The sequence below is a fragment of the Apostichopus japonicus genome, chromosome 20 (genome assembly GCF_037975245.1).
Source record: "Apostichopus japonicus isolate 1M-3 chromosome 20, ASM3797524v1, whole genome shotgun sequence".
NCBI lineage: Eukaryota > Metazoa > Echinodermata > Holothuroidea > Aspidochirotida > Stichopodidae > Apostichopus > Apostichopus japonicus.
In genome coordinates this window covers 19,270,863-19,298,365 of record NC_092580.1, presented here as the reverse complement: position 1 = coordinate 19,298,365, position 27,503 = coordinate 19,270,863, and the positions used below count along the sequence as shown (strand labels likewise).

Below are 27,503 nucleotides of genomic sequence, written 5' to 3'. Positions count from 1 at the left end.
CAAATGATTGCAAAACAACATCCAATCCATTTAACAAGCTCAGCATGGGGTACACAATACCACTCATGAGAATTATGTTAGGCCTCTAACTGAAATTAAAACTTAATTTTATACCCAAGTATTCACCCCAGTGCCAATGAAGCATGCATGCATAGCTTTCTTCACAGAATGTTTAACATTAAAAGTAATTCCAGTAAGTATACATTTTGTGATGGAAGTCTGACTTGCATCTGAATATAGTGGACTACACTACTTGCTATTTTGTACGATAATGTGAAGCACTGGAACGGTATAGTGTAACAGTCTTCAGAATTTCTAATGCTGGAATTTGTCACCAGAATAAGGTTTAGACTTTACTTCCTGGATGGTAGATCGGCAAGAAGAGGTGATATGGGCTTGACACTGAGGAGGAGGTCAAGTGCCCCCAGTGTTTAAATGTTCCCCTTCCCCCTCCCCTCCCAACCGTCCCCTTTTGTCCAGAAATCTTGGATCTGGCACAACAGTATATATGCATTCTTATGTAACCTAAAACTTTGAACATGTATGATTCTGAGAAGCTGAACTTCTAAATAAGTGAAGTCCATGAAGGAGAATGTAAATATAACCAAACCATCTGCTTAGCATTGAATCTCACTTAACTTAAACAACAAAGAATATACTGTACAAGTTTACATATATCGTCAATGGATGAAATTTTCCACAAAACTTGCATCCTTGAACCACATTTAGTCAAATGACGCCAATAGAACACTGTGTCGAGATCACCCTTCACGATTCAATATATTCAAACCAAACTTTCAATCCATTCAGAGGTGGCATAGAACTAATATTATAACCTCATTTTGACAGCAAGTCAGGAGGTATCCTAATTCTACTCAAAATCCCTGTCTAACAGACCATGCAGGATAGTGCCCCATTTTGACACTTAGTACTTCAACCAAACAATGACAAATGCCATCTATATAGGCTCAGACATTGTTGTATGTCCCCAGACAAAGCACTGAAGGACTAACAGCAGTGTACAGTTCAGCCATCCTCATAGCAGTCACACACTGTATACCAGTGACCTCCTCTAAGGACAAGACTGAGGGACATATGATAATAAATAAAGGCACAGCAGGTGGGCTTTGTCAGGGCAGATTACTGCTGAGGAAAGATTCCCCAGAGGTTGGCCTGTTTTAGAACTAATCAACCTTGGTTCTGTAAACATGTTGTGACCTCCTCAGTCAATAATCCTACATTTAACCAGCCATAGACATTTTATATCTAGGTAAATGTATGGTAGGCTATGCAACGGCACACAACAATAACACACATGTATACACACTCTCATCCTCAAATCCATGATTTGCATACTGTTGCTATCTACACTACACAAACTATATGTAGCAAAAGGCTTTGAAGCAAAGCAACACAACAGTCTGGGAAAATGTTTCATATCTTTGAATTGCTATTCTCTGGTTAATAAATCACTTCTTTGTTGTTATCTTGTGGGTGTAATTTTGTAATCTTTTTTGTAGCAGGACTACATAAATTTGTTTATGAAATTTGGAAATTATATTTTGACTGGGTTTTTTCTTTGGGGGCTGATTAATGTCGCTATAAACAACTCCTCTAAACAAACTGATTCACTTCTCATTGTATTAAACTCCTCCTCTCCCTCAAAACGACAGGCAGTCCATGTCAACCTGTCAAAGACGGGCAGCAGTCTCTCCTTTCCATCCCAACTTTTTACCCCATAGCTAATTTTACAGATCTATATCTTTCTCGACTTGATACTCCCTACCCTTGTACGGACATCATGAAATATCATCTCTGTGCGTGTAAAAACCACTTGCAGAAAATCTATGTAAATTTACATCCAGGAGATGTCATTCCACCATTTTATCAGGCAGCTAATTACAAATGTCATGCAAACAGACCATTTTTAAAGGCCTATCCGTAGGAATAATCCAAACCGATTTTTCCAAGCGAGACATTATAAGGTTGACAGGATTTTTTGTCTTGGTTTTCATCAACAAGTGAGCGGTGTGACTCAGACGAGCAATTTAAAATCTCCCACAATGGCCTCTACATTAGTGCCAGTGTATAGTTACAACAGTTTACAATGTACTTCAAGAATCAGGTTGTGAAAAGGAGTAAGCAAGTAGCATGTAGTGAGCAGTCGTACGTGCAAAACTGCCACTAGTTAGGAACATTATGTGAATTTAATGTGAAAATGCCTTCTCTTTACTGATTTTCAAGTATCAAACTGAATGCTTCTGTTTTGTGATAGTTGATAAGAGGGCCACGACAATTAATAATGTATAGGCTTCTGGAAATGTATTACAATACATTTTCTTCTCGTTTCCACTCTGCAAATGCATACAGTATGTGCCTTTACCCTTACATAATGCTTTCACCTTTATGCTTTCTCACAGTACTAGATAATAAAAATTACATATTTATACTAATAATTACTATAATCAAGAGAGTAAACCTGACTTTAATGTAGGTAATACAGTAACATGCAGGTTAAAGCATAAAATACTTTGATTCTTAGAAACAGTTCATGTTGCCCAGACATTTCCCACTGTAATGGACGTTAGTATCAATCATACACTAAAAGGAAACTAGAAACATTTTGTTAACTTTCCACCCCCCCCCCCATTTTCCAATCGTAACATATACTTGTTCATATACCATGGAACTTGATCAATTAATTAAGCAGATGAACTACTACAGTATATATTATTAGAGGATGTTGATATCATAAATTTACCAAAATCAACGCAAAACACTAAATTTTGTGCGTAAAGGATAAGCTTAGTAACAAATTTGCCTATCATTGATTACATACATAGAAAGATGTGTAGGTTAAACTATCGGTAGATGTAACCAGAATAATTCATGGTTCAACTATATTTTCAAGACCTGTCCTTCTTTTGCGATATTACTTGTTGCCACCTCTTCATCCATTTCTCTACATGTTCTCCTATCTAATAAATTGAAGATTTTCAACACAGATTTTACTTTTAAAATCATATATAATATATCACAAATCCTACAGTTGAAACCTTCCTGCCTTTTGTCATGAATTGTTTACAACTCTTGCCAATAGCGATTATCACCATTTCAGACACACTGACTAACACTATACACATACTGTACATATAGTGTACACTGTAAAATGTATATATACAGGATTTGACACCATAAGCACTAAAAACTGTATGGTCAGTGACCTTGTAAGGTGATCAAAAACCTCCACTCTTTTTCTATAAAGCCTTCAGGGATTTTCTTTTTTATTGTATCCATTCAAGTACAGCCATCAGTTAAATTTAATCAGAATGCAGGGCATTTTATAACAATCAGGATTATAATGCTAATTGATTGATAGAAGAAACAAATGGATTGAAAGAATGTCTCTATCCAAGAAAGGATATGCCTTTGGATATAAACAGTAAGACAAGCTCACATCAGATTTTCAGGGAGTTGCATCAAATCAACCTAGCCTGCAAGGCATGTCCCAATGTTGGGGCAACATCACCATATAATCATTAAGATGTAGTCTACGACAGACAGACACTCGGACTAGAAAGCAATGTGGTCCTAAATTTAGAGTGGATGGAATATAGAGCATGACAGTCTAAAATGGATAAATTACGATGCATGCGTAGATTTCTCTCTCTTAGTCATATGATCTCATGCTGGGAGAAAAACACTTGAGCTAAATCTGACATTGCATACAAATACCAGAATCTGAGACAAATGGCCAAATTGGCACAGAAATGCATGTGTAGCAGTTTTGATACATACTGTACACTGCAGAGTGAATAGAGTCCTCGAGTCATACTATAGAGGTGGCACTAATGAAGGTTTTTAGAAGTGTTCAGAGAGTAGAAAGAGATAGAAATCTACTTAAATAAATAATAACCTCGCTGGATGTAACCTTAACATGTTTTAACTCGAAACAACGATCTGTTGTTTGACCACTTCATTAAAACTTCAAAAGAAAGTGTATGTCCACAGCAAAAGTTGCTGGTATGATGCAGTCAATGACTGACCAAAATACTTCAATTCTTTTATATCAATTTAAAAATTTAAATCTGTAGTTGTTGGAAAATTGGAGGAAAATGGAGGAAATGTTTTCAGTTGTGAGGGTGAGTGTGCAGTCATGACAGAGAAAATATCATCCAACCCATTTTCCAAATTTTACTTCATGTTTACTATGACTGTATCATTGTAAAGGAGGGATATATATATATAACAACTAATACTCCATATTTAAAACTGTAATATTTTGTACTAAATTTCAGCATCATTGCCTTGAATATGACTGAAAATGTGTTAAAACCTCACTTATTCAGAAAATCTGTAAAGACAGCTGCTAACATAATGAGACAAAACCATCCCTTAAAATTAAAGTTGGTAAGTCCAGCTGTCACAAGATAAGAGAAAAAAGAAAAACTAGAAAACAGACAAATCTTTCAGTGTAAAAATCTATGAGGTTTACACTATCCAAGGTCTATGCACTTAGCTTATAGCGCCTTTGGGAGTGGTAAAGGAAAAGGAGGGTAAAGCAACACAAAATTACTCGTTAATAAAAGTTCATTGTTTCCCAGTTCAGAGTTTTTCTGGAGAGAGTGGTGGATATTAATATCTTTCTGAATATGGGCACTTACCCCCTACGGTTTATCTTTGATTTTTTTATGTTGTAAATTCTTGAGTTGATTGGTGTGTGAATCACATTTGTCAAAACAAACCATGTATCAGGTTACACAGGGTTTATTGACATGAACCATAGTTTATAAGATACATGGATGAAAGTCTTTCACATGAAGAATTACAAAAAAGATGAAAATCTAACTGGCTGCATGTTTGATTTGAAACAAAATATCTGTTTATCTCTGATAAAATCAAGGGTAGCTGTTCATCTCTGATAAAAGCAAGGGTAGCTGTTCATCTCTGATATAAGCAAGGGTAGCTGTTCATCTCTGATAAAAGCAAGGGTAGCTGTTCATCTCTGATATAAGCAAGGGTAGCTGTTCATCTCTGATAAAATCAAGGGTAGCTGTTCATCTCTGATATAAGCAAGGGTAGCTGTTCATCTCTGATATCAACAAGGGTAGCTGTTCATCTCTGATAAAAGCAAGGGTTGCTGTTCATCTCTGATATAAGCAAGGGTAGCTGTTCATCTCTGATATCAGCAAGGGTAGCTGTTCATCTCTGATAAAAGCAAGGGTAGCTGTTCATCTCTGATAAAAGCAAGGGTAGCTGTTCATCTCTGATAAAAGCAAGGGTTGCTGTTCATCTCTGATATCAGCAAGGGTAGCTGTTCATCTCTGATATCAACAAGGGTAGCTGTTCATCTCTGATAAAAGCAAGGGTAGCTGTTCATCTCTGATATAAGCAAGGGTAGCTGTTCATCTCTGATATAAGCAAGGGTAGCTGTTCATCTCTGATATCAACAAGGGTAGCTGTTCATCTCTGATAAAAGCAAGGGTAGCTGTTCATCTCTGATATAAGCAAGGGTAGCTGTTCATCTCTGATATAAGCAAGGGTAGCTGTTCATCTCTGATATCAACAAGGGTAGCTGTTCATCTCTGATAAAATCAAGGGTAGCTGTTCATCTCTGATATAAGCAAGGGTAGCTGTTCATCTCTGATATCAACAAGGGTAGCTGTTCATCTCTGATAAAAGCAAGGGTTGCTGTTCATCTCTGATATAAGCAAGGGTAGCTGTTCATCTCTGATATCAACAAGGGTAGCTGTTCATCTCTGATAAAATCAAGGGTAGCTGTTCCTTGAAGCACAAGCTTACTGTAGCACTTAGAACAAACAATTATAGACTACCATATAGTGTGAATGTACCCCACATAAAGAATCGAAAAGTCCACAACTTGTTTTATGGATGACTTGGTTTTTCACCGTCTTGTATTTGACTCATAATTTTTACCTAAAGTACCGGATATTGCTAAGATAGCGATTGATCAAAATAAAACACACTTTGAATTGGATTCCAAAGGAAAGAGAATTTACTTCTGCGAGCACTCTGTGGAAAGTTTTTCGTTGAACCTTGTGTTCTCTTTTGCATCTGAAGTGAGGAATAAATAGTAAACTCAAGTAAACAGTGCATCCTGCTTGCATATAAGCTATAAAGTCGCTAAAAAATCCCTCCTGTTTTAGACACACCTTTGAGACAATTATAAACGTAAACATCACACTAACCCTGAGAAGGCAGAGACAACCTAATTTGGGATTAAATTAAAAAGTGCCCTTGGTAGTTGGTACCAATTTTGTTTATTTTATATCAGAATGCTACAAATTCTTATTATTATTTTTTTTTTCAGCTTCTAATTTATATGCAAAGTAGAGTCTTTTTTCCCCATTCATTGGGGAGTTTGATGGCACAAAATATGACTCATTTCCATGATGGAAGGGCCTGGTGTGCCTCAATCAGTCAATAACACTGAAATTATCATGCAAATCTCTGTCACTATGTACATTGGGGGAATGAACCCACATACCACACAGATCTTAACAACTATCTCAATCAATTATGTTTCAGAAAACAGAAACCATTTTAAATAACTGATGAAAGTCCTTGAACCTTAAACTTTATTATTTAAACATGAGTTGATTGGAAAGTACTTTATGACATGGAGGTCTCATGGTTCATTAGGATATTGGAGCTACTAATACGTACGTACGGGTCATTTTATAAATAAAGCGCCCACCTTTGTAATATGTTGAATGCCCCTGTTCATATTATAAACATAACCAATTAAGGTATATGTCTTTGTATTCGGAACGTTAATAATTTAATAATCTTGAGTTAATTAATGCAATCAACTGTTGCTAGTACTGCAGCATGGAGATGGGTAAGAGCATGCACAGGGTGTGGATAACCCAACCCCCCCCCCTCCCCCTTCCAAATTCACATAAAAATTTATGAACTTTCTGAAGTTTAATTTTGTTTATGTTTGAGAATCCTCAGATCTAAGTCGGCTTCAATGACCCCTGGGTCACACCTGCCCCCTCTTTTAGTAATTCTTGGATCCGACCCTGTGTAGTTAGAGAGGAGAGCAGTGAATTCAATATATAAAGTTACATTGCTTCTTTTCTAAGGTATTACATAGCTCTACCAGTTACATGAAGTTACAGATATACCATGTAACAGGTCCACCAAAACTCTCTAATGTTCTCTTGATTTTCTGAGACTTTTGACCTGTACATTAGTAGTTCACCAGTTGTGGCTCTGGTCAAATTTATCATGTGTCCTTAAATGTGAGGTGAAATCAACATACTGTATATAGAACTGCTAGGAATGATTCAGAAAAAGCCATACAAGACTGCTCATTAGGAGAATGTATTTTTTTGGATTTTTGTCACTAAAAGTATTCAAATATCCTCATAGTAAAACTTAATGACCAAAAAAAAAAACATGAGACGAATAATATGGTGATCGTTCATTGCAATGGATCCCAGATCAATTCCAAATGCAAATGGTTTACAATGACTTTTGATGCTAATCTGCCATTTATATTCACTGTCCTTAAAATCTTGTTGATTTACAAGCAGAACAAACTCCTGTTATCTAGGTAGAATTAGGTCAGCTGTAAAAATTTACCCTGAGGCTATGAAGACTGATGGACAAAATTTTTGCATATAAAAATAATGCAAATGCTTGTTATTGTGGAAGCCTGAAGGTGAGCACCTTTTACTCCCGTTTTTGAAATGCATGGCCGTAGATGTAGCTCTTCTTCCATCATTGTCCAGCAAGAAATATTAGAAATAACTAGAGTAAAAGCAATAAATCCTCTACGGCTATGGACAGAGGGTTGACTAAACTGAACCGTGTGTTTAACGCTCAATAAAGTGACATCTGGCCTATATTTCAAACTTATATGATCGTGTCATGTAAGAGACCAATTTTGTCAAGACACTTTGATTCCAGGATGAAACGTGTTTGATTGGTGATCAGGAAGTTTACTTTTTGAGTTTTTGTACAACTATAATATTCATGAGAATTTAGAGTAAAAGTAACAGCAATTTTTGAAGACATTTCTGACATAAAAAGAGAAGGAAGAAGATAGCTTCGATTAAAGAGCATTGGGGATGCTTCTGATTAAGAAAACTTTGAATGAATGAATGAATGAATGTCTGAATGAATGAATGAATGAATGAATAAATGAACTCTACTATGTTATCAAATAACATTTGATACTGTACAACTTACAACTAAAATATCTCAAATAATATGGCAAATTTGGCTTGCACTTTACAATGTTTTCACCTTCCCTACCAACGTCAGACAACGTCAGAAAGTCATACCTCTTTCTTTTAATCAACTAAGGCAACTGCCCTACATATTCTCCAGCAAATCTGTTAATATAGTGAATAATCACTAATTACAATGCATTGCTAATAATGAATCACACTTATCCTTGCAAGATGAAGTCAAGTTGATCAAAAGTTCCGCAAATTAAGAAACGTTCCATACGATTTCATTTTGTTTCTTCATTAAATATAATTTGAAATCAATACTTGATGTTGACTTTAAAATCACAAAGGGTTTGGAAACAGTAAAACAAAATATATGCATGTAACCATGGAGCTATCTGTTTATAGCTCCATGATGTAACAAATACAAAACTTCACATACCACACACTGTAGTACACTGCTTTAAAAGCACTGGCAAATTGAAGGTAGTACTTTAATAATGTTGAAGGACTCATTCATTATCACAATGGTTCCTAGCTGGATTAATGGCTGGATTTTAATGTAAACAATAGTTGTCAAGTGCTAGAGAGAGTGGGCTTGTCAAGAAGGTAATTCATCTTCTTAGATCAAAAACATCTTCAAGTTTCCTTCATTCAGAAGAGCACAGATTCTACACAGCAACAGCTCATCTGTTTTAATGGTCTTTGAAATCTGAAGTTGCATTTTCATTATTAAAACACATTTTAGTGACAGATTTTCTCATCTTTGTTTTTTCTGTATTCCAAGGAAAAACCTGCTATGGAAACAAGAACGGGAATCTTTTCCTGGGAATGTTTTAAGGAATTATTGCCTTTAACAGAATTAGGTAATCCAATCATTTATTGTGTGACAATCTTATAATTACATGAAATTAAAGCCATCAAAACATGCATTCCCGATTAAACACGGCCAAACCAATTTTGCAGCCACTTTTATTTACAGTATTAGTGCCTACAATAGACCATTGATAATGGTCTGTTGTAGAAGCACTAATACTGTAGGTAATTTAGATCATGAAACAATCATGACAATATACCTCTCTGTCATGACTCTTATATGACTTTAAAAAGGTTGGGAAAATATCTGTGATAAACATAAAGGGAGGAGTTTATATATAGCGGTACTGCTTTTCATCTTTTCCTGTGATTTTCATCATGATTTATCTCCAATTTAAAATGCCAAGGTTCAGCAAAACACATCCAAAATTAGATGTGTTAAAGCTATGATAAAGTAGAATTTAAAACATTTTAACTTAAATTTTGAATGATGCAATTTCATTTTAACCATTTACAACTAAGATTCAGCAAAACACATCCAAAATTAGATGTGTTAAAGCTATGATAAAGTAGAATTTAAAACATTTTAACTTAAAGTTTGAATGATGCAATTTCATTCTAACCATTAACAGCTAAGATGCCACCTAACTGAGCTGCAAACTTGCAAGAAATTGTTAACCTTACAGCCAGGGGTAAAAGCCATAAATGAGAAGTTTTAAGGAGTAACAACTTGTGGGGAGGGACTTAATTGTTCACTTTTACGAGACCACTTTCAGATTCCTGTATGTCTAGGAACCTTCTCACTCATTCTCTCCACATTAAACCACTTTCACCCACATTACTTTACATCAACACACCATTATGGCAAGAAATTTATGGACTTTCCAAAATGTCAGACTTTCTTTAACATATTACACAGGCCATCTTCACCACCACAAAGTATTTTCTTGCAAGATTAATTTGACTTGCTATGACCGAATCTGCCTGCATGTATTCAACAAGGCTGTAAAAATGTTTGTGACTCATCGCGAAGAATAATGGTCATGTTTTTTGCATCACGTTCGATGCTCTCTTCATCAAAATTCTAAACATTCAGGATTTTTGGTTGCTTCACTAACAGGTGAAACTTCCCTGCCATGTCATAAAACATTGATCCAGCATAAACAATAAACATGTCTGAGATTGCTGTATAGTGGCATGCACTGCGCATACTGTACATACCGAGTACTATACAGGAGACTACACACTACACCATTATGGGGTATACTGTACCTGGTCCTGTGTAGTGTGCACATGAAATATTTACTTTGTACAGTGCATATGTGCACCAGGTCCAGAGATGACGGCTATTTAATGGCTTAAATGCCTGCGGATTTCGCCTTTTGCCAGTAGAAAGAAAAAGTCTGTTAACAATCACAATCAGTCAAAAGATCTGTGACGATTCGAGTATCAATTGCATATACTGTAAGTCCTACACTACTGCTTGGTATCAGCAAAATATTATTGGGCACTTTTATTTATCCTGTGCATCAGTAACTGATGTATTTTTTAAGTTAGGGAAATGCCAGGGAGTACTTGATTTTAAAGCACTTGCATATTTAGTAAGGGTCTTCAATTGTGAAATTCTAGGTCTGAGGAACTGTATGTAAGAAACATACTTCATGGTATGTAATGCACATGATAGGGTACATAAGCAAACACAACAGGCTTATGTTTGACCTGACCAGGACCGAAGAGAGTAGCTAACACATTCTGCATCACGAAACAGCTATATTGGACTTATCAAAGTTGACATGGATGTTAAATATGACTAAAATTAACACTAGTGACTGACTGTCCACTGTAACCTCCATTACCCTGAGCTGACAACAATCAATGAATTTTATCCTGACTTTTAGGTCTTCATGTTTAAACCGCCTTTGTTCCCTTCTTGCCACCTATTTTTCCGAGTTGAATAGAAATGAAACCCTGTCATCGTTGTTCTGGCTTCACTCTCTTCTCTCAATAGGAGGGAATGATGACACAAAGGTGGGGAGGATTGACAGACCCCCCCTGACACCTCACCTCTTATAAACAACTGAGACCTGAATGGAATAGTTGAGACCAACCATGTATAACATGTCTAAACATTGTCATCTAGCATTACTCCCAGTACAAGAGACAGATAAATATAGTTGACTTGTAGCAGGGCTTACATTTCTGAGATAACATTGAGATATCTGTACAGGACAACAGACAGGGAAGACCACATCATCAGCAGAGGAAGGGAGGGAGGGAGGGATGGGATTTACTCAGGACATGGCCTGGTAAACACTGACAGAGAGCAATTGCCAGATTTACTGTGAAGTCTGATTAACTGTGAAGGAGTAAAGTGCATTAAATCTACATTATTATTATGTTTTAGGAGATGTGGAAAAAATATTAATTCCTAATAACCCCTCAAAACAAATGTTTAGATGCCAGTTATTTTAAAGCCTGTTTTAAGGTCACCAGTCAATTGCCAATTTGCAACCAAAATATTTTAATGAAGTATTATCCTGTCACCCTCAAAGAGTTTTATGTTACTGAAAGTTTCATATTAGGATTTGATTCTGGGCTAACTTGGAGCTACAAAGCTAGGTCCTAGTGTTAATATACAATCTTGCATGTGTTCATTGGTAGATTGATCAACCTAATTCTCAGAACAATGATGCCTGGCTCCATGTGTAAACACCATTTGAATCAATATTACTACTGAGTTTAAACGTTCATTCTATAAAGACCTTGCTGTTAGTATCACTTTCGAAATGTGTATTTGAAGTATAATTGACTTAATTAAGAAACGCAGTTAATTGGGTTTTTGTCATTGCATTGATTGGCTTCTCCTTTCTTCTTTCATTGCAATGTTTATGTTTTTTATTATATATAATATGAATTCTGTCAATATACTTTATTTCTCAACCCGTTATTCGTACAGGACAATTGATCTGAGACATATATATCCTTAGAACTGCAAAATTGAATCTGATCTAACAGCTTTTCCTGTGTTTCACTACCCTGAAGAGCCCTCCTCCACTTACCTGAAACTTCTACCACGAAGGAGATCCTTTGGTTCAGATCCGAGATGGTCAGCGTTGGATTAATGACTATTTGGCCGGTCGATGAGTTCACCAGAAGATGGCTGTTTTGATTCCCGTTCAAAATGGAATACTCCAAGACGTCGTTGACGTCCGGGTCGTAGGCAGGAACTCTACCGATGACGCCGTCCTCGAAATGTCCTTGGTAGTTATTAAAGATCACGTCAAAGTTCTCCAGGATAGGCCAGTTGTCGTTGACGTCCAAGATGTGGATCACCACCGTAGCGTCCTTGAAAAATGGACTAGAGGTAGCGCGCACCTTGACGCGGTATTCGCTCTTCTCTTCGTAATCCAATGGGATGGAGGTCGTGATGACGCCACTGCGACTGTCGATGGCAAACGAATTGGTATCGCCATCCTGCAGATTGTAAATGATGTGAGCGTTCAGCCCCTCGTCCGGGTCCACGGCTTGGATCGTGATCACATACTCGCCGTCGCTCTGGTTCTCCTCGATCTCGGCGTGAATCTCCGACGACGGGAACACCGGTGCGTTGTCGTTCTGGTCCTGTAGTTGTACTAGTATGTCGACCGGAGTTTGGTTGGGGTCTTCTCCACCGTCCACGGCGAACGCTACCAGGTGGTACTCTGCGACCGATTCGCGGTCGAGGTTCTTGGCCACACGGATAATCCCGGCGCTATCATCAATGACGAAGGCACCGTCTCCATCTCGTCCCGATGCAAATCTGTATGTTATCTGGCTGTTGATTCCTGAAAGGAAAAGCAGGGGAGAAAGTGAGATTTGAGCATTTTTATGATTTTATGAAATCAGATATAATATTCAAAGTTTAATGCTAGGGAATGAACGAAAAACATTTGCTCCAAGTTCCGAAGTAGACAGAGAGAAGAACACATGTTTGCAACAGCATTTAGAAGTCTGATAACACAGCAAGCAGATAATAGAGACATATGAGAACAGTGAGAAGTCTACCAGTTTGTGAAGGTAGAAAAGTTATTGAACTGTACAGGTAATGGAAAAATGCAAGGGCGTAGGAACCGGGGGGGCTGGGGGGCGCCAGCCCCCCCAGTGAAAAATGTGGAGGGGCGGAAGTATCATTCCGCCCCCCCGCTTCGCAAGTCAGAAAACCCCTTTTTCATTTCCAAATGAGAAAAAAAACCTCATTTGGAGCACCAAATTGCATCTAAGGCCAGGTGAAAATACAAAATTAAGTTTACAAAATGGAGTGGGTGTTGAAGTGTGCTATATTGCACCAAATCGCATCTGAGGCCACCTGGAAATGCAAAAAATTCCAAAGGGGAGGGGGACACCCCCTCCCCTTAGACCCCTCCCCAGGTCGGCCATCAGTCTTCAGCCCCCCCACTCAAAAGTACCTTCCTACGCCACTGGAAAAATGACTGGAAAATTATGAACAATGAAGAAGAACAAAGAGATTGATAGTCAGACTGCAATTAGGACAAGTTACCTCTGGGTTGTAGGTACTCTATTAAACCAAGTCATGAATAGTTTGAATCCTATTCTAGCCATCAATTTCTTTACTCTTTTTCCAGAAGCTCTTAGATTTGCAATACATGGGTAGTAGTGTACAGTAAGTGGCTTATCTCAAATCTGCAAAATTGTGTGTCATCCTTTTAGTTTTCACCAAATTCTAAAAGTGAACTTGAAACAAAAGCAATTAATTAAATCCTTGCAGACAAAGAATGAAGAACTTTTCACTGTAGCCACCTGGTAGACTAGCACCTGAATAAAAAAGTGGTGAGCTAAGTAAGACCTTCACCTCTGTAGTTCAATAAATTGACCATAGTTGCTACAATAGTCACAAGGTCAAATAAAGTTTTGAAATTTTCAAATTTTTAAAATTAACTCAGGAGCAAAGAGGTAAACCAATGATTACATCAAATTGGGACACAAAATTTGTTTGGAATTGGTCACAGTTCAATAATGTACAAATTCGCCAATTAGGAACAGCCACATTCTCGTACACTGTATCGTACTGTAGGTACAGTATACTCTCAGCTCAATAATGGTGTACCATCAAGTGTAAATATTAAATGGCATTGTCAATTGTCAGAATGATTAGGAATTGATACAACTCCTTATGAACCCAATGCAAAATACATAGCATTCTGCAGGCACTGTAAATTGCATGTAATGATAATCTGTATCAGATCTGAGTGTACTTAATCCCCCTGTGGGTTCTTTTATCAAATATATATTCTCGCACGATGAGGTTCTAGAAATGAGAATTTGACGACTGCAAAGAGGGATCATTCCGATATTACGCCGGATTAAAAAAATGAAATTGATCCGATTGGTAACCATGTGAAGTGAAGTATATGCATTTAAGGCAAGAGACTTTTACTTTTATTACGAACAAGAATCAAATTACGTGCGGTAACAAAGTTTAATCTCCCTCTTTTATGTCAGTGTTCATGCAGTCTGTGTGTACAGATTCTATCAGCGTAGTGTATTATGAATCATGGAGGCATGTGCAAGAGAAATTCTACAGTATAGAGACATTATGCAGATCACATTATTTTGCTACATTTTGAACTGATTTAGCTACAAATATATAGTTATCATCATGAATTTCAGTATGTATCAAGGTCAGTATTGCTACTGTATCGTTCCTAAACATGTACTACTTAGCTGAAACTGTTCCCTTCATTAATTTTTGTAACATTATAATTAGTATTATATTTTATCAAGAGAGTTATTTTGCAACTTAGTATGAACATGATCCACATTGTTATCCCTACTTGCACACTACTGTAAATAAGGGGTTAATCAACGGTCTAGCGTGCGTTACTCACAGGATTAATGCACGATCGGGGGATAATGCAAGCGATGCACAAGGGCGGAGCCCGAGTGCATCAAGCGATAGCATTAACACCCGGAGTGCATTAATCATGTGAGTAACGCACGCTAGACCGTTGATTAACCCCGTTCATTCATACACTACCATTTGTGTGGGGGAAAAATCATAAAACAAAACATTTTTCGTTACATATAACCAAAGATTTATTAAAGTGATGCCCCGTAATTTTACCGTGCGTTACTCACAGGATTAACCACGGTCAGCTGACCTGAATGGACAATAGGATTTAGGAATCTTTACTACTGTAAGTATGAATGAACAACATTTTATTTATGAAAAGCTTAAATGTCTGAAAAGTAACCATTGTCAGTCCCACATTGACAAAACAAAAACAAGAAGAAGACAGAGGAAGGAAAAAAATCAGAGCTACATTTCAAAGTTATGATTCCATATTCTAGTAAGTTGTTAGGTTAGATCAAAAATATTTCTTCCTGATAGGAAACAGTTTTATGGTGACAGTGACGAGAAACAACACAGTTCAATTCAATAGTTAGTTCTGGTATTCTTGAATACATCCACTACCCGTGCAATTGTAATAGTACATATGATTATACACTATGTGTGTGGCAAAGTGTAAGGTCTCAGTTACTGTCCCCAGACAGTTCCAACAATTGAATAATTATGCCAGACGAAAACCAGTCAAAAAAATCACCCCATGTGTTAATTTAAGCTGACAAACAACAGACTACCTCGTTAACATGTCCATAATATTTTTGTGTTCAAGTAGAGAAGTAAGACGAATACAAACAGTTGTGTATGATAATAACATAGAATAGTTTCTTGAAGTGTTTGAAAATTTGCGTTATTAAAAATCTACTTGTAAACTTTCTGTCATTGACAAAAATGGTACTGTCAAGTTTAACTGGAATTGGGTTTATTTGTTCGCTTCGTACTTCAACAGGGATTCATGGGGAATGATGGGCAAAAATGGGTGAAATTGTTATTATGTAAAGTGTTTGCACACAGGACCATATATCTAGATAAACCTCAAGTCTACTTTACAAAATGCAATATGCACTAAATTATTCCTGATAGCCACGGGGCATAATTTATCTGGTATCGCACATGTAGGCTAAATGGGCAAATTGCTATTGATGCAAGTGCAAAGATATGTATGCAGTTTTTGAAACTACTACACCAAATTTGGATTTAAATTAATTAATCTAACTGTTCTTTTCAACTTGGACAAGATCATAGAATTTCTGGTTAGACTATTTAAATCAGCTGTGACAGTGTCAACATTTGAACATGAACATTTTCTCTCTTTCATCAATCCCTTGGAGTGAAGTATTATATAAAATTGACCGAGCTGTGTGTTTCAAGCAAGTCAGTGTTTGCAATGCCAACCTTATTCGTAAGTTACGTTTTTTCAAACTTTCTGGTTGCACCTTGACAACTGCAGAAAGTGTGCAGGGAATGCCTTGGTGAAGTAAATTAAGCCCCTAATTATATCTCTCAGCTTAGGTAACTAACTATGGGGTTCCACTCAGTAACACAGAATGGGATCAAAATCAATAAGTTATACACTCCTTCTATCCTTCAGCAAAGCTTAGATTAGAGACTTCACATCAATAACCATTCAGAGCGGGCTGCACCACTGGACAAAGGGAGAGCCTATGTTTACACTTTGTCTGTTACTGAAACATTATTGGTTGACAATAGCTTATTCAAGAATAGTATAGATCCAATCGGAGAGATGGCAAATAACATGTACTGTTGACCTAACTCCGGATTGCAGAGTAAACATCAGTAAACCTCCAATCTAGAGGTAAACCATCCATTGATCTGTGCGATTGCAGTATCGGACCAAAATGGTGTTTGTGTTACAATACAGCCATATATAGAGACAGAGCTGTACAAATTGTATGATCAACAAATGTGTGGATGTATTTATGTGAACTGCTACATGCTTGATACAGTAGTACGCAGGTCCTTTATTCTGGTAAATTCAAACTGAGGGGTCCAACCCTTTGAAGGGACGCCAAACTATTGTCACTTATGGTGGAAAGAATTAACAAAAAATATCTTTTACATAGTTCAAGTTGTAACATATAACACCAATTGATTCGTAAATTAGCACCCTCATTTACCCACAATCATACCACAAAAATTCAAAGAGGGGAATAACCCCCCCCCACCCCATCCCCATAGATCCCTGGTAACCAACAACATGATCCAGGTAATAGTTACCAGGGTCACAAAGCAAAAAAGTGTTGAAAGTTGAATACCAAGGTTTCTAATTATGAACCATGTTGATATTTTTTATGATAACAATGTTATTATTATTTCTAAAAAAGATAGGGTAAATTAAGAGTTGACTGTGATTTGTATCACTTATACATATTAATGTGTAAATTTTCTTAAATTTACATTCTCACAAATTAATGACATTCTGTACAGTAGACAGTGTTCCTAAGCGCTACATTGTGCATGTTCGGAATGTGAATGTAACTGGACTATTGGAACATTGGAAAAGATAGGAAATTTTCAAACTCATGAGAACAAGTTAAATGTCTAGAAAAGGAGGAATTCAAACTAGGACAAAGATCCCTGCCTCGATCAATCATTTTTGGCTAGTAAAAGTTGTAAAAAAAATCTTTTTTTTACAACCTAATGCCAATTACTAGAAACAAAAAGTAATGAACTGTGAAACCAGTCTTCCTGTACATGTTTTCATGGAATCTGATCAACTTGCAATATGTTAGATTTGCTTTAATTTAGGAGCATTCCTGAAAATCATTTGAGGCAGTTTAGAACTGGATCATGATAACCAATCATGGAAACCCAACTAATTTGGATTTTGGACAAGCACAGCACATACTGTACACATGACTCCATGATACTCTACATGAATAAAAGTGTTTTTTTCCGCAAAGATTTTATATTGAGAAATTATAACGAAGAAATACATATAATTTAAACTTTTGTGCTCAGAATTTTTACTAATCCTGTCTTGAAAACAACTTTCATGTATTATGTACAAATTATTGGAAGCTTTAACTTTTTAAACTTTAACTGAAAGTTAAAAGTTTTGCATAGTCGGTATTGTTTATCTCAGGATATTCTATATAAATGTTAAAATTTAAACTCCAAATAACACAGAATTATGCAAACATATAAATTCATCCTCACACAGAAGAAAGACAGCGTGACCAGATTGAAATTCTGACTTTAGTAGTGTTTGAAGTCAGAAGGAGACACGGGTCAAAGCATTCACTGTATACTTACCATAGTCTGCATCTGTGGCTGATATCTGTAAAACACTAGCATGAATGGCAGCATTCTCTAGGATGGAAACTGAATAACTTTGCTCCGAGAAGACCGGGGCATTATCGTTCACGTCCGTCAAGTAGAACTCTACCTCAGTTGTGTCAAATAGGGGTTCTTCCCCATTATCAGTAGCAGACACATACAGTGTGTAACTCGGCCTCTTTTCTCGATCTAGCAATTGCAGCGTGCGGATAATTCCCGTGTCGGCATCAATTTCAAACTCTGGTGAAGACTGAGGGTCGCCCATCGAGTATGTTATCCTGGCATTTTCACCAAAATCGTTGTCTATTGCATGCACCTGTGCGACGATAGTTCCGATTTCGACATTTTCTAAAATGATCTCCGAATACGGGGACTGGTCAAAGATTGGACGATAGGTGTTGGCATCTGTGACGTTAATGATTACAGTGCAAGAACTGGAATACTGGTTGTCCGAAGCTGCTACTGTCAACGCAAACTGGGACTCTTGTCGATAATCCAGTGGAAATGCGACAGATAATATCCCCTCGTTGTTCATACTCAGAATGCTAAAGCGATTCCGTTTATTACCTAAGTCAATCTGATAGGATATGCTGTTACCTTCGTCTGGATCGATAGCTTTTAATGTGATAACTGTAGTCCCAGCGTGAACATCCTCGTCAACCACCGTCTGATATTCGCTCTTTTCGAAATACGGAGGATTGTCGTTCACATCGCTTATAACTATAGAGATCTGTACCGTTGAGGATAAGGGAGGGATTCCCATATCCATAGCAACCACCACAAAGTCCCACTGTGCTGTGTCCTCTCGATCTAACTCGACAGTGTTTGTGATCTGTCCCGACTCGGGATCGATCTCGAAAGGCAACGAGTCTGGCGGATTTTGGAACGAGTACCGCACCTCGGCATTTGAGCCGTGATCGGCATCATAGGCTTGCACAAGGGTCACTGAATAACCCGGCCGAACGTCCTCTCTGACTGCCCTTTGATAGAGGGTCGTTTGAAAACGAGGCACATTGTCATTCACGTCTTCAACAGCTACCACGACAGATGTCATCTGTGATCTGATGGGTGTACCGCCATCTTGTGCTCGGACATTCAGACGATATACAGGTGTAGATTCGTAATCCAACGCAGAGGTAAGGATGATGTCACCAGAGATGGGATCGATTGAAAATTTCCCTTGCGAGTTCCCTCCGACCATATTGTATCTAATGTCTGCGTTGCGGCCTTCGTCTGCGTCCTGAGCCACGACAGATAACAGGATAATTCGATTGGAATAAGGATCCACGTCTTCTCGCACACTCACGTCGTAACTCTTGCTTTCGAACTGCGGCGTATTATCATTCTGATCCAGGACAGTCACTATAACTTCAGCAGTAGAATTTAGAGAGCTGGGTATGGTACCAGAGTCCTTCGCTTGAATGACCAAAATATACGAGGAAGTTTCCTCTCTGTCCAAACTTCTGGTAGTTGATATGGAACCCGTCCGTGTACTGATGAAAAAGACATTGTTTGGGCTTTCAGGATTCAAGATGGTGTACTCCACTGCTCCATTTGAGCCTGAATCCTCGTCGATCGCATGGACTTCGATGACTTGGACAGCTCCGGAATTCTCATCCATTTGCACATAGTACTGTGGCATTTCAAATTCAGGTCGGTGGTCATTACGATCCTCAACCTGTATTTCCACCTGAGCATTCGCCTCCCTGGGCGGACTCCCGTGATCCGTTGCCAAGATTCTGAAGTAATGATTGGCTATGACTTCCCTGTCAAGAACTCTGGTCGTTGAAATTGTGCCCGTGTTTTGATCGATGCTAAACATGTTTTGACTCCGGCCATCCCGTTCAGCTACCAGGCTGTAAGTCAGTCGTCCTCTTTCGCCAGAATCAGGATCACTAGCTGTTATAGTCGCCACGATGTAACCGGCATCTTCGTTCTCTGGGACGCTATGGTAGTGAAGAAACGTCGAGAACATAGGTGATCGGTTCGTGCCAGAAGTCTGTCTCCTGCTTCTCTTTAGGATCCTGGATGTTTCACCGACCCTTGATGCAGCATTCTGGATTTGAATTTCAACAGGGAGTATCTCTTCTCGTAATCTGGCAAATGTTTTGTGGCGTTGGTCTAAGCAGTGCTGTGATATGGTAAGCTGCGCTTTTATTTCCACGCTGGTAGTATCATACAAACAATTACCTTTCCCTCTAGCTTTGAGATTTCCATTTGAACAATCTATGAGCATTGTGGTACCATTTTGCAAAGAGCATTCTGGCTGACATAACAAAACAAACGAGGAAGGAAAGAAATGATACAAATTTACTATATTTTCTCCTTGTGTCCAACAAGAACCATCAGGAAATTCAACTCTTATCCTTGAAACCTGAGCAGCGGAACGTGAAGTGTGAGTTTCTTCATAGTGTGAATCTTTGCGTTTGCCATGTTGAGGACGACAAGCTCCCCCATGTATGTAGACTGCTAGTGGCAGTAAAGTGTGAAAGGTATTATACTTTGCTACTTTTAACAAATTACCATTATTTTGTGTAGTTCTGCTGCTATATTCCACATAAAGGTAGAAAGGATTTAAACCTGCTAGTTGCAAAACGTTACAATCTATTTCACTTTTTAATCTAACTATTCCACTAAATCGTTCTATTTCTACGATTTTTTTGACAGTTTCTGATGTCAGAGTTGGATGCAAAGAGTAATGTGCAGCTTCTTCTACACTGCAATTGAAGATGACACTATCGACATCTGTTATGTGCGGCAAATGGATAGGAATTGCTGATTCTACTAAGATGGAGCCATGAAAAACAACTGTTACTAAAAGCCACAGAAAGCTTCTGTAAAAACTCTCCTTAAATATCATCGTCATGTCGACATTTCACACCGATGTGTTATTAAAGTAAAGAGATTACTTTCTCTGCCATAACCGTTAATTTACATGTTTTTTTACTTTCGCGACAAACAGGAAAAATAAATGCAGATAACTTTGCTGGAACTATACGTTACACCCAATTTTCTTCCGTTTCGCTACCATCCATCGTGCTCGGCCTGTCTCACACAGTCACAGACGTTGAAGTCCGATTTTCCATTGTAACGAACTCTCCTCATGGAAAAAAAATCAACAAGTTTTTCTTCCCTATATCTTTTAAAAAAAACAGTGCCACCCAATTCTTACAAAAGAAATTGTCACAAAAGTTACACTTTATCAGATATCAAAATTCGCTTGGTATACTAGAAGTTCCATTAAATCCAAATTCCAAACCGTACAGAGCAAATCCTCACATAGTGGAAGAAAATTTCATACGGTGGTCAACGATACACTGACTGGTACAGTAAGTGTTGTATGGCTCGTACAAACATCACACAGTTATATTACACAGAAAACTAGTTGAGCGAAATACGCGTCATGGTGCCCGTGAATTACGAGGCTATTCTTTCTTACTCCCTCTGATAAAAGTTTAAACGAAGTTGCGGTTAAGTTGGTGGTGCTATGTCAGAAACCAGTACAGTAGAACCATAGAGCATATTCTGCTCCTTGAGTAAAACCGTGTGATTTGAAATTGGCATGCCACATCTCTTTTGTTTGAAGTAACAATTAGTTTAGAATAGGATCGCAAGACACTTTTAAGCAGGTTTTGTGCATTCCAACAATTTCGGTCTATATTTTCATTTCCTTCAGGTTATATTCAAACTTAGATTGAAAATTGTACAATCTAGACAATGTCATGTAAATAAACATATAACTTTACCAAACGAACTATTGACGTAGAAAGCGAAGGTTTGGGATATCATTATATTATATAATTTTAATTGGCCAGATACTTTCTTTAATATTTTTAAACTTTAAGCTGTACTGGGATTTGACTTTTACTACCCAAACAGCTTCTGCAAAGCATAATTTGGTGGTAATTTCTCAAGTCATCCTCATGCAAGGACTGCGGAAGCACTTTTAATCTGGGGGGGGGGGGGGGCACCGACATCAAAAGGCACTTTGCAGAAATTCGATTGGACTGATGCAGCCTTATATTTAGTTTCCTTTATAACTCTTATTGTCTTATCTTATTTGCGTATACACATCACTCCATCAACGCCCCCACCCCCCCCCCCCCCAAGGAAAATATGCATATTAGCATTGCAATATCCAATGTGCAAATTGGGAAACAAGGAACAAGTTTTCTTTTGAGACAAAATGAGGTGAAATCATGCTAGTTGCTAATGTAGGAATCCTCCGAGTTAGAGTTTATTTCTTGTTAATATCTTAACAAATTTTTTCCATTCGAAATAGCTTGAGTTTGACCCACAGAAATTCATTAAAAGTCATGGGCGTAGCCAGGATTTGCAAAGTTGTATGACTATCTGAGCGGAGCGCCACCATCGGTTGGCGCGGAGCGTACAAGAAAATTTTTGGTTTTACAAACCCCTCAGATGGCCGGAAACGGCCCTTCCCGAGTGTTCATTCTGGTTCCCTGGATGCTTACTTGAGACACCTCAATTTTTATGTAGAAAAAGGGCACATTTTTAACCTGAGGAAAAGTGGGGGGGGCACGTGCCCCCTGTGCCCCCCGGTTCCGCCGCCCTTGTCGTGATGGTACAGAATGAATAGAAATGAAAGTTTTGAAATGTCCCACAAATTGTAATTTGGGAATTTTATGGGGGTCCCAGTATAACAGAACCTTTCTTTGTAAGAAATAACGCACATGGATGGGCCATTTCAAACTGGGGATATTTATCCACCTGAGAATATTATACGATATAAAGGCACTGGCGGATCCAAGGGGGCCAAGGGGGGCCATGCCCCCCCCCCCAAGGTGAGTCAAAAAGTGTTTCCAAACATCCGCTAAATCATATGATTGGAAATTTACAAAATCGAGAGGAATAGCAATGGTAGACTAGTCTAAACCTTTTCGTTTTCTGGTTTAAAACTAAATGCAGAGCTCCCAACTGACCCGCAATTCGCGGGAATCAGACCCGCATTCTAACACCCAAACCCGCTGACCCGCACAAGCGTCCGAAAAAACCGCATTGTAATTGTCAAGTATACATAAAAAAAAATTGCATCGATTTTTGACTTAGCAACCATCATTTCTTTAGCATTTAGCACAATAGAGTATAAAACCTCCTTTACAGCATCATTTGAACCTCAAATTAGCCTATATTTCTTTTCATTGGGGCGAGCAGCGAACATTTTCATGCCACGGGAAAGAATGAATTATCACCTACTATTCAATTTATTGATGTTACACACAAAAAAATGCATATTTCTCAGAAAATTTTGGGTGACAAAAGCCTTTCTAAGTGCCACCATTTTACATGTAGGCATCACAAGGATTCCAAAAAAAACCAAAAGGGGAGGGGACACCCCCCGATTCGTGGCATGGACCAGCATTTGCCTTCTCAAGAGTTGGGAGCTATGTAAATGTATGTATGGGCGGCGATCCTGGGGGGGGATATCAGGTGCGTATCCAGGGGGGGGGGGCGTTGGGGGCGCGCGCCCCCCGGGTAAGAAAAAGAAAAGAGAAAAAAAGAGAAGAAAAAAAGGAAAAAAGAGGGGAAAAAAGAGGAGGAGGAGAGGGAGGGAGGGAAAAGAAAAAGAAGAAAGAGAGAAAAAGGAGAAAAAGAGGGAGTAAAAGCAAAACGCGAAGACACCGGGAAGAGAAAGAAGAACAGTGACATCATTACAGCGCTGAAGGGTAGCAAGTGACGGATCAATGATTTCGTAAAAGTGTGACTCATGCTACCCCTTACACCGACAACTCCATTTTTTGACGTTTCCATTTTCCTCTCTCACTAATGATCTATATATATACTACATATGGTCTATCATAACGCGTGTGTAGAATTGTGCTATGAAACCAACTGTGGCTGGTCTCGAACTCGACCGTGTCGTCGGGGTACATGACGCATTTTGGGATGGGGGCGACCGCCCGCCCCCCCCCCATTCAGCATTTTTTTAAATGATATCGCTAAGTAATTTCAAAATAGAAAGTGCTTAGAGGCAACTTACAAGGCCTGGGAAGTGTCATTTCCAGCGATCTGGGAGACATTTTCGGCCAAAATTTGCTTGTACGCTTCGCGCCAACCTATGGTGGCGCTACGCTGAGATAATTTGCCTACAGGCTTCGCCCCTCCCTTGACAAATTCCTCGCTACGCGCCTGTTCGAATTTGTAACGCAAACAGCAGATATAACATCATATCAGTGAGCATGAAAATGGCGTTCCAGGATGAAAAGCCTCAAAACTGTCCGACTTGCCTGAAAAAATAACCAAAAATTTTCGCGCGCGAAGCGCGCGTTCAACGTGTTCATGTCAATGTCATATAAGCAAGCATCGGTTTTTACATCGCATGCCATCATGTACCGTACGGTCCGTTCAAATTGCGCAGTATACCGCGGGATGCTAATGTAAACAACGACATGTCTCATGTAGATGTATAAAAAGCATGGAGGTCCAATTATGTCAAAACTCTCTTTTACATTAGTAATGGCGAATTAGGGCCTGCACCCCCGCCGCGCAGTGGCGGAGCGTCCATATGGTCAGGGGGCGGATGCCCCCCTGACGGACTCAAATGGACTGCTGGCGCCTTTTTCAGCTCTTTACCACTTTTTACTTATTCTAGATTATTGACTTTTTTATTGCGCTCTCATCTACTTATTGACATTTCTCACATTTTGTTGGTGTAATTTGGCGATGACACCTTAATCTTCGTTTATCTGCAAATTAGCCAGGCCCGGAAAGGGTCATTTCCGGCGATCTAGGAAGTATCTTTACTCAAAAATTTTTGGTGGCGCTCCGCTTAGATAGTGTCGAAAGCGCCCCTTCAGACCATTCTCGCCACTCCTGACCAATACCCCTAGCTCCGCCACTGCCGCCGCGCCTCCTACGCCTATGTGTGTAGTGTTCGGTTTCGGAAATATCTGCTACTTTTTCATTTCCTTCAACCAAGTTTTATATTAGCCGTTATAACAGGTTTTAATATTTGTACACCAATAAATTAACTGTGTCTGAATTTTCGAAAATTTCTGACCAACATTCTACATCACACTTCCCTCTACTCGTGCAATTTTGACCGGTCTGTTAGGGGTTGAAGGAAGTTTTTTCTATATTGGTTGTCCATAGATGAAATTTTGTACAACATTATGGGTATGTTTTGAAGGAGTTTATTCACGAGAAATGTGAATTTTCAAATTCTGAACAAATATGGGGCTTAAAACCTTGAAAAGTGGGGCTGACGGGTATTGTGGGCCGGGACGTACAATCACCTACAAAAGCAAAGACCCACAGGAGATGCGATCAGGTCGAACATGATGTGTGCCGGGTTGACAATCTTCAAAAAGGTTATGGATGGAAAAAAAACTATTAGGAAATACTTGGTTCTCAGGCAAAAAGTGTACATCTGGTTGGTCATTTCAAGCCCGAGAAGTGCCGTTTCCGGTGATCTGGGGGGTTTCAAAACAAGAAATTTTCTTGTACGCTGCGCGCCAACCGATGGTGGCGCTCCGCTTAGATAGTAATTCGCGCCCCCCGGGTTTGAAAATCCTGGATACGCGCCTGGATATATCCCCCATGAAAATGGGTGGAGGGGAAGTAATACACCATATCCCCCCCCCCCCACCAAATGCCACGGATAAGAATATTTTCATGCCTACATTTATGTATCATCGTGAATCTACGGCTCTTTTTTAGCTTCATTTCTCGCCTACCTACCATAAACGCAGTGCGATCTTTTCAAATAAACCGTCTTTATCTTTATCACGGTATTGATATAGTACATATGCACCCTCATAGTATTCATATAGGCCCTATAGTAGGCCTACACACGTACATGTTCCCTCGAACAGCTGAGAATCTCATGTTACCAGGGTAATGCTTAATACACGTTTCACCTGGATGCCCTGGCAATCGGTACCTAGGAATGTAACTATGTGTAATTGTGTATTGCATGTGTATAGGCCTATAATAGCCTGCATGAGGCCATTTTCTTCATCGAATAATATAAAAGAGCTCTCGAACATTCCAACGTAGCGCCTGAAACAAGATTGACAGGGGCAATTTTCCCAAAATAACACCCGAAATTAAAAAAAAAAGTATTTTGGATACTGATTATGAGATATTTCGGACATGATATCCCTATTTTAAAGTTGGGTATACGCCGCTTGGAAACCTTGGGAAGTGCCGTTTCCGGCCATCTAGAGGGTTTGTAAATCCCCAAATTTTCTTGTACGCTTCGCGCCAACTCATAGTGGCGCTACGCTTAGATAGTCAACAAGGTCATATTCCCCCCCCCCCCCCCAACTCGGAAGTACGGATCGCCGCCCATGAATGTATGAGCATGAGGATTTACAGTTTAACACAATTTTGCAGTTACAGGCTGGTTGTAAGAAATTTATAACCTATGAGAAATAAAATTTCTTGAGAAAGATGATCCCAACTTTGTTTTATAAATATTTTAGAAAATTTCACCTGGGAAAACTTTTTTTTAGAAGTAAATTAACATCACCATTGTACACTTTTGTCGCACCAAATTGCTTCTGAGGGCATTCAGCAATAGAAAATTTTCCAAAGGGGAGGGGGTGCCCTTTGGATTTTTATTAACAAAAATCTGTTCAAAGTATCTCTTTCGAGATCCTGCCACTTCGATTTGGTTAAAATCATGTTTGATCTCTAGAGTAAGGCAATATGTCACCAAAACAGAACTAGTATTGTTCGATACAGGTGGCAAACGCTTGCAGTGGAATTACGACCTTTCTTACCGGTTTCGAACATCTGGACATACAATTTACTTCAATAACGTAGTGGTTAGCCTGTCCGCATATAAAGCGGGAGGCTCGGGTTTGAATCCCGGTGGTGGCTGGAAGTTTTCACTGTTCTGGATTTTGCAACTCATTAGGATTTCAATTAGATATATTCATTTGCCTTTGTCGTTTACCTCCATTTCATTAACAAAAGTCTGTTCAAAGTATCTCTTTCGAGATCCGGCTTTAGGAATCACAGATGACTTCGAGTTGGTTAGAATCATGTTTGATCTCTAGAGCAGGGTTTCCCTAACTTTATCCCCCCCCCCCCCCACGAACCCCCTGTGGATGTCAGAGTTGTCCACGAACCCCAACTTTTCGAGACACGATCTGAGTTATTATAACTATAATACGCAAAACGGTGCTTGTAAAAGATCAAGTACATAATGAAATAAAAAAGATCTGAACAAATATTTATTTCGAAACTTCAAGATCAAATGCTCTTAATCTTCACGACGTACTGCCATGCGTACACCAACTTCACCAAAGTCA

The 27,503-nt window shown here is 38.7% G+C and overlaps 1 protein-coding gene across 5 annotated transcripts in view; it reads right to left on the bottom strand.

Annotated features, from left to right (window-relative positions):
• The window catches only part of LOC139961705 (cadherin EGF LAG seven-pass G-type receptor 2-like), a 108,253-nt gene extending 86,674 nt beyond the window's left edge, over positions 1-21,579 (bottom strand). For 4 of the 5 annotated variants that reach the window (XM_071961116.1, XM_071961119.1, XM_071961118.1 and 1 more), the window contains exons 1-2: positions 18,199-21,578; positions 12,080-12,844 (exon numbers count right to left, since the gene is read on the bottom strand). In XM_071961116.1, the coding sequence (XP_071817217.1) occupies positions 12,080-12,844; positions 18,199-21,088 (3,655 nt within the window). In that variant the 5' untranslated portion in view covers positions 21,089-21,578. Of the gene's footprint in view, positions 1-12,079; positions 12,845-18,198 lie in introns of all 5 variants that reach the window. The other variant, XM_071961117.1, reaches the window with a different exon arrangement.
• Between the last annotated feature and the right edge of the window lie 5,924 nt (positions 21,580-27,503).